Raw genomic sequence first — 10,981 nt, 5'->3', positions numbered from 1 at the left:
CGGACTGGTTATCATTACCATGCAAGAGCATGAGTGCAGTAAAAATCCTTTGGATTTTCTGATGTCTCCTGGAGCTGTCTGCATCCCTTCTCTGGCTAAAGAGTTGAAAAATATAATTTCATTATGGTCACGGAAATGCCTGCATCCTGGGATTCTGAAACACATTTTTTGGAGTTGGGAACCTGTTTATGAAATAGACAGTAGAAGAAGTAATAGCTTTTTCACAGTGAGACCTGCCACATTACAGGGAATTGATGTATTTCCAGAGCCTTGCATCTACCTCCTGAACTTCAGGTTGAAGATGTAGTAGCCTTAAGAAACCTTGCAGATGCCCTACAATAATGTATTTCTCTGAGGCAAATAACTAATATATCCCTAAGTTATGACAGAGTACTGTTATGAAAAGGTATGGAAAGAGCCCAAAGAATCCTGTTACAAGAGGGTACCAGAAAGTATCTCAGAACTAAGGCTTCTGAGGAGTATTCTCCTAGAATTTGTAGACTTGTAACTTTACTAATTTTTAAATTAGAGAATCTACAAATTATGCATGGCTGGAAAAAAAAAGTTCATAGCACAGAACTCCAGTTCACAGCACAGGCAGTAAGAAAGTATTAAGGAAAATTTTCACTGTCGTTAATGAATTGTTTATATAAAGAAAAGGAAGAAAAATAGATATGTATTTATTTTATTTTTTTTTAATCAATGGATATAGTGTACCTACTAACAAGTAATTTTAGGTACACAAAAAAACAGAAATTTAAAAACACATAAAATAATGACTCCAAATGGACAAACTTAACAAATAATAATGAAGAAACTTTTTGCATTTCAGGTGTGTCAACCAAATTTTAAAGTATAAATACAATTAAAATTAACAGCACTAAAGCTAATTAGTAATTAGTGTTAAGCTAAAGCTATACAATCATTTCCCAGAGTATCAGCACACATTCAATTCAGCCTTATTAGCACCTTGGTACCAGTTGCTGAATGGCTCCCAATTATTATTACATATCAACACCAGGTGTCAAAGATTTGTTTTCTTAAAGTAATATGCAAAAGGCATTTTTTTTCTGCCCAGCAGTTCTTTAGGTAAAATATACAATAAACAGAAAGAAGAAAAAGTATTTGTTATTCAAGCTTCTAAAGGTTAATTACTACATTATCTATACTGTAAGAAATTCTTCAGTATTGTTGGCAACTGGAGTTGTGGCACAAGATGCAGTCTGGCTCTTCCTATGTAATTTCGGATACGTAGTCGGCAGAGCTGGCAAAGAGAAGAAGGTGTGGCTGCAAAGAAAAAAAAGAGATGTATAATTATATAAGAGCCAGTGTTTTTGTTTAAAACAGCCTTGCACAATAATGGTATCTCTGTAATGTAAATTCTTTATCCTTTTTCATTTTCCTTTATGGCCTTTTTCCCTGTCAGAGATAAAGACTAGGGGAAACCTTATTAATAAACAGGCAGATATTCAAAAAAGCAAGGTCAGGGAGGTTCAGCAAATAATTTGTTTTTAAATAAAAAAACAGCACACAAATCATCTGATTACCTTCATGGAGTAGCAGCAGTCTCTCCACTAAACTGCTTGGAGCAGCTAAATCTACAGGCCTCTCAAAATCTGTATTTTTGGCATTTATGTCTGCCCCAAATTCAAGGAGTAAGTTTACAATCTCTGTACTTGAATGCTGGGCAGCAGCATGGAGTGGAGTTTCCAAATGCTTTCCTTTTTGCACGTTGGCACCTGGTATATATATGCATGTAAAGAAATGTAAAGAAGAGATTAATTAAAACTGCAATCGACTAAAGAAGATGCTACCAAACAAAAAAATATCCACTGTCTGGGGATTCCAACACTTACTTTAGCCATTTTATTAATTTTATTCCATACAACGATAGCTAATCATATAAGTGATTCTTCTGATCCCGTATACTTTTCCTAGACAGTTTTATTAGACACAACTAGATTTTAAGGGAAAACACTTTATAAAAAGCTGAAAAAATCAATTATAAAAAAAAATATAAAAAGTACACATTTAAGAAAATTTGCTACAAGTAAAAATATACTTTCCTTATGTAAGTGTTTAAAAAGAATCGCTAAACTGCAGTATTTCAATTAAGACGGACTAAACACAATTGCAATAATGAATTTCTATTCATGAAAAAATGTCCACACAAGAGCTAAACAAAATAGATAGTATGGAATAACTTCCTTGATAAGCAAGCTGTTAATCCCTCCTAAAACTGGGTTTACCCCAATAGTTTTCTAGACTATCTTGTAAGATGAAAAAATAAAAATAAATTAAAAAAAAATCTTGAGAGATCTACTGAGACCAAAAATTAGCTTCTGTACCAAATTTTCTAACAGATTAAAAGTTTTTGGCCTTTTTAATTCCCATGTGAATAAAATAACTTTAAAATATCACAGGCCTAGCAATTCAATTTGGAGTCCAAATAGGTCACCGTTAACAGTATTAACAACTTGAGAATATTTCCCCGGTATAATTCTCTTGCCTATTTCATTGTCTATTTGCTTTTCACCTTCTAATACTCTCTCACAAACTGATCAAATAAATTCAGACAGATATAAATAGTTAATTATATTGTCTATTTACATATCCTATTCTACATCAGGGCAATAATGAATCTAGAATATCCTGTTACTGTTTTTATTGTGTGGTAGTATTCGAATCCCCAAACATGTTAGTTTTATTTCTGGGGCTCTTAAACCTAGAAATCATGAAATAGGATAGTTAATAAGGCAAAGAAACTGACTTCAAAAGAAATAATTTAACTGCTCGCTTAAGTAACCTGCAATTAACTAGAAAAAAACAACTGAAGTGCAAAGATGACAAGGCTGTAATTATTCAAATATATATGTTCATTCATTGTTCTGCAGGATATTTGGGGATACATTCTGCAGGACACAAAAACCTTGTATCTCATTGCCTGAAATACAACAAATGATCCTTTCTGCAGATCATGTCCCTGGACTTACGCTGAAAGAGACTGAACCTCCAACTTCTATTTTTGTTGATTAACTACATAAAATGAAGTTTAGGACCAACTGCCATCTACCTTACCTCTTCTTTATGCAGCTCAATCTCTATGCTTTGTAAAAAAGATCAATCAGAATATGCTGAAGAATGAAAAAGGGTGGGACTACATTGCTAAAAAAAAAAATCTGTTGAAAACACAATGGTTACTATATTAAAAAAAAAAAAACTTTCTCAAAGCTAATTTTTACCTTTGTTTTTCCTACAGAAAGCAAACATCTACAAAGCTGAGGTACGTGCTGAAAATTCTGAACACCCATTCTTATCGGTCTTTTCACCAATTTCTTGAAAAAAAAATTCTTTTTCACCCTTTTCCCCTCATATGTTTGCTATGCCGCAAAATAATGAAAGATACGTTATTATGAGCAAGCACGCACCACAGTAAACTTGCAAATAGAACCCTGCAAGCAACGGTTCTAGTTTTGTTGATTGAGCACAGTTCACTTCAAAAGTGAGTACAGCGTGCTTAATTCTATAAACTATCAGTACTTTTATTTAAATCATGACGTACCTGCATAAAGAAGCTTTCGAATACAGTGGATCTGCTGTGAAACACATGCTACATACAGAGGTGTTCCCAAATGGGGAAGGTCTTGGTCAACGTCTATACCCCAGGATATCAGTACCTCCAGACAGTCGCTGTGTCCTGTCAGTACAAAGCGTAACAGGTTGCTCAACGTCAGTAAGCTGTCTCATTGACAAAACTTCACTGACACACTTCTTAACACAGTTATTGAAACATTTGTCTACTACTCCATGTTTGTTCAGAGGGTAATTTCTTACCTCTACTGGCCGCTTCATGAGTTGGGGATGGAAGACAGGACTCCCACTGAGCTTTGGCACCATACTCTAACAGGAGCTCAGCGCATGCTGCGCTGCCTCTCGAACATGCGTTAAATAAAGGTGTCACTCCATCAATTGTTGTAGCATTTACCTAGAATACATAAAATCTAGGTAAGAACAGAATTGAAAGAAAAAATATTTTTTTAAACAGAATATGGTTAGAAACTGCTTTAAAATACAAAAACAAAACAAAACCAAAAAAAAACAGTTTAGAGTAACAGTTTAGAATAAAGTAGCTTAACTGCTCAGTCCCTGTGCTACTGTCTTCCTCTCACCACACTCCCCAGGTGAAATCAGTTCACTGGTATTCTTGTTAAACTACGTCAAATAAAACAAAATACACTTGGTATACTGAAGACTATTTGGGCAGTAAATAACTTTGTTTTCAAAAGTAATTGCACTTAGCTCTTTTCATTGATACAAAAAATCCACACCTTGTGTGGTAATGGGGACCTTCTCTGTAGCTCTGTCAGACTGCAAGCTCCATATGGGAATTATTTGCCGTTTTCTTCTGTGTTTTTAATCTCTGTGTTGGAGTGATATTTCATGGGACAAGACAAGGCTAATAGTGCTTGCTGTTCTGATACCAATGTAGCCACTCCCCAGTTTAACTGAATATTCTCAGTATGAGAGAATGATGAGAGAAAGTAGGCAAAATCGTGAGGGCTGATGATAATAAAGCACAGGTATTTGGAGAGAGGAGTCTTGCCTATCCTCTTCCATGCACCCCCAAACAAACGCCAACAATTAAAAGTACTACAAAAACTTAAGATCGGAAAATAAAATTTGTTCTTATACTTTTGTCTATAGTATCTATAGTTTTGTATCTATAGAATCCTTGTGCTAGCTGAAGTGGACAGGAATTAGTTTTTGGAACACAACTATGTGTTGTTTTTTTTTTTCTATTACTTAGACATATTCTAGATGTTTCTCAAAATTTAACTGTAAGGACAATAAATATTTCCATTACAAAAATCAGAGATTTGGGAAACTATAACTGATGGGGAATCTGATGTCAGCACAGATTGTAGTGAAAATTGTCTGTGAATTCTTATTTTTGATTTGGGATAACAGGGGGTCTGTATCAGGAGTACCAAAAAGAGCCAATGTTCTTTTGTACTCAGACCAAAGAATTTTAAGAGCACACAAGCACAATGTGACAAAACATTTCCAGAGATATTAAAAGGAAAATCTCTAAGAAGCCATTCAGTGAAGGAGGAAACCAGCAAGGAGAGAGACGCATTCAGAAGTTTAAAAGATAAATGATGTAATGAAATTCAGAGGAGAAATAAGGCTGGTGACACACTGCTAGCAGATTCTCTCCAATTCATTACTCTGTCTTTGTGCCATCCCAATTCCCATCTATTTTTCCTGTTGCTGTTCTTTTGTTTGAGATCTACTCTTAATGTATATACGTATGTAGTCTTTTCTTTTTTTTTTTTTTTCTTTTTCTTTTAACCTTACATCTCTCTAATGATGCTTCTTTAACCCATCACTTTCCTTTGCTGGCTTTCAGATAGCAACTTATCAACTTATTGTAATTACATGAAATCAATGCAATTAATAGGGAGAGTACAGAGAAATATCAATATAGAAAAAAAAAATCAAGGAATATATCCTTCTCAGTTAAACCAAAGTTAGCATTGGACTTCATATACGAAAACACCCTTACATTTGCTCCTGCTTCAAGAAGGATTCTTGCACATCCTACATGATCTCCCAGGCAGGCTTCATGAAGTGGAGTTACTTGGTCAATAGTTAGTGTGTCTACATTGTAACCCTAAACAAGATATGAATGACATATGAAGATCACACAGAAGCTGTTAAAGAGTAATTTGCTCACACTACTATTCAAAGGAATAATTCATAACACTCTAAATAGGCTTAAAACTCTACTTGCAGTAATTAAATCTTCAGTGAGCATATAAAGAATCTTTCAATCAACGTAGATAACGATAACAATAAGTTGTCAGCTTTTTTTTTCTTTAAATCACTTATATTAGAACCGGGAATAGGGGTTATGAAGAAGATGGAGCCTGACTCTTGAGATGCACAGCAACAGGACAAAAGTCAAGAGACACAAGTTGGAATGTGGTGAAATCCAATTAGTTATATGGGAAAAAAAAATATCTCACTGTGGAGATGGTGAAACCCTGCAACAGGGCTCCAGAGAGGTTGGGGCATCTCCACCATTGGTGATCTTTAAAACCCAATAAGGCCCTGAGTCTAAAGTGCCCCATGATTTTAAGATTCTCTGACTTACAGTCCGAAATATAGAGAAATCTAATAAATTTTAGCAAGGAGAACACTTCTTCAGTTGATAAAAACACCAAGCTCTTGAAATTTGCTACAGTAGTTACCGTTCAATTCTTAAAAGCTAATAACTGCATTCATCAAATGTATTATTTAGTATAATTTATCAGTATTGTAGCAACTGATATGACAATACCGTAATATTAACATGTAATGGTATACAGTCTCTCCCTTTGCTAACAAAATCCTTTTTTTATCACAACTGTGCAACAAACATAATCTTTCAGTGATACCTCCCTCTCAACAAGTATATTCCTGGCTAGCTCTGTTTCCTGAGGACTTAAAGCAGTGGAGCAGATGATCCTTGTGGGCCCCTTCCAACTCAGATAATTCTATGATACATTGATTTACACCACACAGGAGGGAAAGACTGATAGACATTTAGTTACAGCTTTGGTAAAGATTATTTTTTTGAGGTTTAAAACATACAGAGGAAATATTTTAAATATTATATCTTACTGTATCAAAAATTTGTAAATGTGTATTGCTCTGAAAAGTTCGGGTGTATGAAAGCAAAGCAAAACATACTAAATCTGCATTAATTATCTATGCTGAGAAATTAAGTAACATTAAAAAGGAAAGCAATTTTAAGAACACAGTCTTCACCTGTGACAATAAAGTCTTTAGAGAAAGAAGACGTCCTTGACTGGCTGCCTCATGCAGAGGTGAGCGATCTGCCCAAGAACCTATATAATAACAACATTTATTGAGTAAACCATAGGAATTAGGAGGCTTTTGGAATGCACAGAGCAAAGCAGAAAATATAATGCACAGAATGAAGTCAACTGTCCTGTGGAAATAATTGTTCCCCTTTAGAGACTGTATTTAAAACGATCACTTTATAAACAGTAAACACTATATTATTAACTGCATTATATTATATTGTTAACTGTAAACATCTATAATAAATGATTATGTAGTACAGAGGAGAACAAAACGTTGCTATATTGATTTCACTGCTGTGATGTAATAGATGTAGTGATTGCCATATTTCCAACTTCTACTTTTTCGTTATTTTTAAAAATCATATAATTTATTTTAGCAGCTATCCTATAGAAGTTTACAGGCTTCAACAAATGGGTATTTAAACCTAAAACAAACATAAACCTGCCTGAAAAAGTACAGAAAGCAGAAGTATTAGAAATACAATTTGGAAATCCCTCTGCATTATGAGGTTAATCTGCTGCTACATAAATTCAAGAAGAGAAATACAGTGAGAATTCATACTGCAAAAGGTTGCTCTAGTAGGAACAAGATATTAAGTCCTGAAAGGCTTTTAGCACTAAGAATAGGTAGTTATGCTTAAAGTAAAGGTTTGCATTTATTTTCAAGACTTGTCCTGCAACCCTTTCCCACCCAATAAAAATAACTCCACAACCCGTAACTCCAACCCAAGTCCCAGAGACCCCTGTCGTTCCTGTTGAAGAGCCTGCCCTTTCCTCTAGAAGACTGGCTGCTGACAGCCCTTTCATAGCCAGATAGGGTTGCAAGCATAGCTGATAACATTTTATTGTATGAATTTTGCAAATGAAGTTTTGAAAGACTATGTAAGAAAGAGCCATCTTCAAAATACATTATGGATTACAGATATTTATTCCCGTTAGAAAAAGTCACTTGAACTCTAAGATGCTGATGTAATTACTGGTGAAACCTGCAACTTTCTAAATCTTGCCGTTCTTCCTAACACTGGCAGATATTTTCTTCTCACCTAGCTGTCTGGAATGAATGCATGGGTTAGGACTAGGACTTTTTTGGCTTCCTTACCAAAGTTTATACAGTATTTTTAGTTCACCAGTCATAAAGTCTATGTTGATTAGAAGCAGACAGCCACAAAAATGGCCAGCCGTGTTTATCATCATTTAATTATCATGGCCACTTGAGGGCAATCCCCCAGCTGAGTGACTTTATGTCAACTACCTGTGCAGGCTGCAGTTCCACTTTTGGAACCATGCTATGGATTTGTTGCCAGCTATTACCATTATGTTGAAATCATCCAAAATGTACAGTTGATAAACAGAATGATTCTGACTTTGTTCTTTCTCTTCTTCCTGTACCATTTCTTTCTCTGTTCATATTTTTCTTGTAAGAATAGAAATTGGAACTCTAATTGGAAATAACTCTATGAGGAGAACAAAAGGAACCCTAAATGAGCCATTTTGTAATATTACTGTTAGCAGCTACTATATTGCAGATATATTTTAAATCAGGGCGAAAAGTTAATGTTACTTTTTTTTTTTTTCTGGTGTAACTACTGCAAACTTACTAAAACTAAAAAAATCCTTGCCAAGATTAAATGCAGTATTTTGCAATTCTTATTTCTAGTAGGAATTACTGAGCTAAAAGACATACACACACTGACTGGAATTTTAAGGAAAGTTACACAACAACTGAGCTCAGAAATCTTACTGACCTGATTTTTACAAAATACCAGTATTTCCTCCCTGCCATCCCAATAAGCTCAAATACAGTTACCCTATTGTAGTAGCTTGAATGTGTGTAATCACTATGAGAATTTTGACCGATGTTTTCCTCCTTCTATAGCAGTATCTGAACCAGCACTCGTGTTGTTCTAATTCAAATGAAGCTAAATTCATTAAATTCTCCTTCTGGCAGCTGCAAAAAATTCTCAAAAATAATTAAAAACTGCATTTAGAGGCTGCCTTTGAAATGTTGTCCCCCTTTCTCCTTAGATAAGAACTTCTCTCTCGATGGTTTACCCTACTCCTAAATTAACAGGAAGAAAAAGACAACTGTTATATAGAAAAAAAAAATCTAATAATATTGTGAAGTCTATAAAGTCTTTATCCCTATTAAATGTACTCATACTTTGGACATTTTTGTGGCTTTGTGTAATTCTAAACCGAACGAAGATGCAGAATCTGAAAACACCATTATTCCTGAACACCATTATATCTGAAAACACCTTTCATTCCTCCATCTCCTTCCCCCATGGATTGCTCAGAAGAACAACTGTTAATATTACAGTGCCAGTGAAATTTGAAAAGCAAATGATGCCAGATCCCATTCTGAGCTCTGTTTTGCATCTAGGCCCACCTTATATCCCCACCTTCAAGTAGGCATCCAGCAGCTCACTGTTTCTGCTAAATCCATTAAAACCTACATGTTTGTACCACCTCTATTAAAAAGAAATCCATAAGCAAAATACTGCAGGAAAAAAATTGTGCAAACCAGGTTTGGAAAAAATCTTTCACATTCCAACTAATTTATTGGTAAACATAATAATCATTAAATATCACAGGGACAAGAATATGTTAAAAATAAATACGCAGCATAAATAAACATCAAAGTTGTCTTAAAATAAATTCATTATCTAGCTTGCTGCCTTCTGCTAATCTACAAGCTTGCTATGGCTCTTACTTAGAAAGCATTAACAAGAATATAAATAAGGAAAAATTCTAATTCAGCGTTGTCTGTAACAGCACTATTAACAAACACGGTCTGTTCCAAAACTGCTAATGTATTAAGTCCCCACTGATGTAGTCCCTGACAGACGCTGAATACAAAGCATCTCGAACTATATTTAGAAGCCACACTAGTTCCAAGCTTGCTGGCATAGAGTTTACCAGGAAGGGCAGCCTGCACTGCTTTGTAAACACTAATAAGAAAGAATAAATATATTCAGTGTATTAACAGTCATAGTTAAAAACAAAATTACAAAGTATCATACAGTACCTAAATCTCCGTCTCCCCATGGCACTTCCAACCAATTGCAATTATAAATCCTACTCATTTCTTTCAATCTGAAAAATAAATAAATAAATGAACCTGCTCTTGTTAGTTGGGCCTGTTCTCAATACTCTCCAGCTATGTTTGGAAGGAGATCAGCAGCTCACTGTAACATGAACTTTCACCTTGCAGTAAACACAGCTCCGAAGATATGAGCATGTGGCAGTTGCCAGTTTCTTTTCTTATGCTAAAGGACAGTGGCCTTTTTTTTTTCCCCCATGTTTCTTTTTTTAATGTAACAAAAGTGCCAGCATCTGTGTATTTGCCTTCCAAGACAGCTTAACTTGAATTTCAACCCAAAAGAATCTCCTAGTGAGATCAAGAGAACCTTAAGCTGAGTAAGATTTGCAAAATGAACTCCTTTTTTAACCTCATGCAATTAGTTGGTATCCTCAAACATCATTATTAATGCATAGATTTCTAAGGGAAGCACTGCCAAATGTTTATAAGTCATTTTCCTATTTTCTTAGAAAAGAAAGAAGCAGAGATATTCTGAACATGTTGGAAATGCTGCTTGATTTGCTCAGTGGAATGGGTTTGTATTTTAGCAGTTCACTATTCCCTATTATGTTCTTAACAATTCTTGGGCTATTAAACTGTTTTTAATAACTAATCTAAGCAGTGAAAGTATCAGTCCACCCCTAAGAATGGGGATTTGCAGTTCTGATTTTGATCCATTTCTGTCATTAACGTTATTTGCTTCCTATTTTCATATAACCTGCACTCCTCCACATTTACCTACAATTACCTGTAAGCCATTCCTGCATAAACGATCATAGCAGTAAAATACTAAGTAAAAATATTTTAGTAAAAGTCATTAGACGCAGTCATTCCATCCATTCAAGTGGCGTTTAGGTATTTCATTTCAGTATTTTAAATCATCATTGCTTTAATTTGACTTTATGTGTTATAACAATATATAAATATGTATACACAAACATATAAATATACACATATAAAAAAATGAAACCTTGGTTGATTGACACCAATATTCTTTCCAGTGCTTATCATCACATAGACTTTCAAA

General features: G+C 34.6%; 1 protein-coding gene across 5 annotated transcripts in view; it reads right to left on the bottom strand.

Annotated features, from left to right (window-relative positions):
* Positions 1–679: 679 nt before the first annotated feature.
* Positions 680–10,981, bottom strand: part of ASB5 (ankyrin repeat and SOCS box containing 5) — a 37,871-nt gene continuing 27,569 nt past the window's right edge. For 4 of the 5 annotated variants that reach the window (XM_083835346.1, XM_083835347.1, XM_083835348.1 and 1 more), the window contains 6 exons: positions 6,814–6,893; positions 5,567–5,674; positions 3,835–3,985; positions 3,563–3,697; positions 1,548–1,739; positions 680–1,287 (listed from right to left, as the gene is read on the bottom strand). In XM_083835346.1, the coding sequence (XP_083691472.1) occupies positions 1,160–1,287; positions 1,548–1,739; positions 3,563–3,697; positions 3,835–3,985; positions 5,567–5,674; positions 6,814–6,893 (794 nt within the window). In that variant the 3' untranslated portion in view covers positions 680–1,159. Of the gene's footprint in view, positions 1,288–1,547; positions 1,740–3,562; positions 3,698–3,834; positions 3,986–5,566; positions 5,675–6,813; positions 6,894–9,900; positions 9,969–10,981 lie in introns of all 5 variants that reach the window. The other variant, XM_083835350.1, reaches the window with a different exon arrangement.

Source organism: Anser anser (genome assembly GCF_964211835.1).
Source record: "Anser anser genome assembly, chromosome: 4".
In the NCBI taxonomy this organism is placed as follows: domain Eukaryota; kingdom Metazoa; phylum Chordata; class Aves; order Anseriformes; family Anatidae; genus Anser; species Anser anser.
The sequence above is the reverse complement of the archived record's forward strand: the minus strand, read 5'-3'. Positions and strand labels throughout refer to the sequence as shown.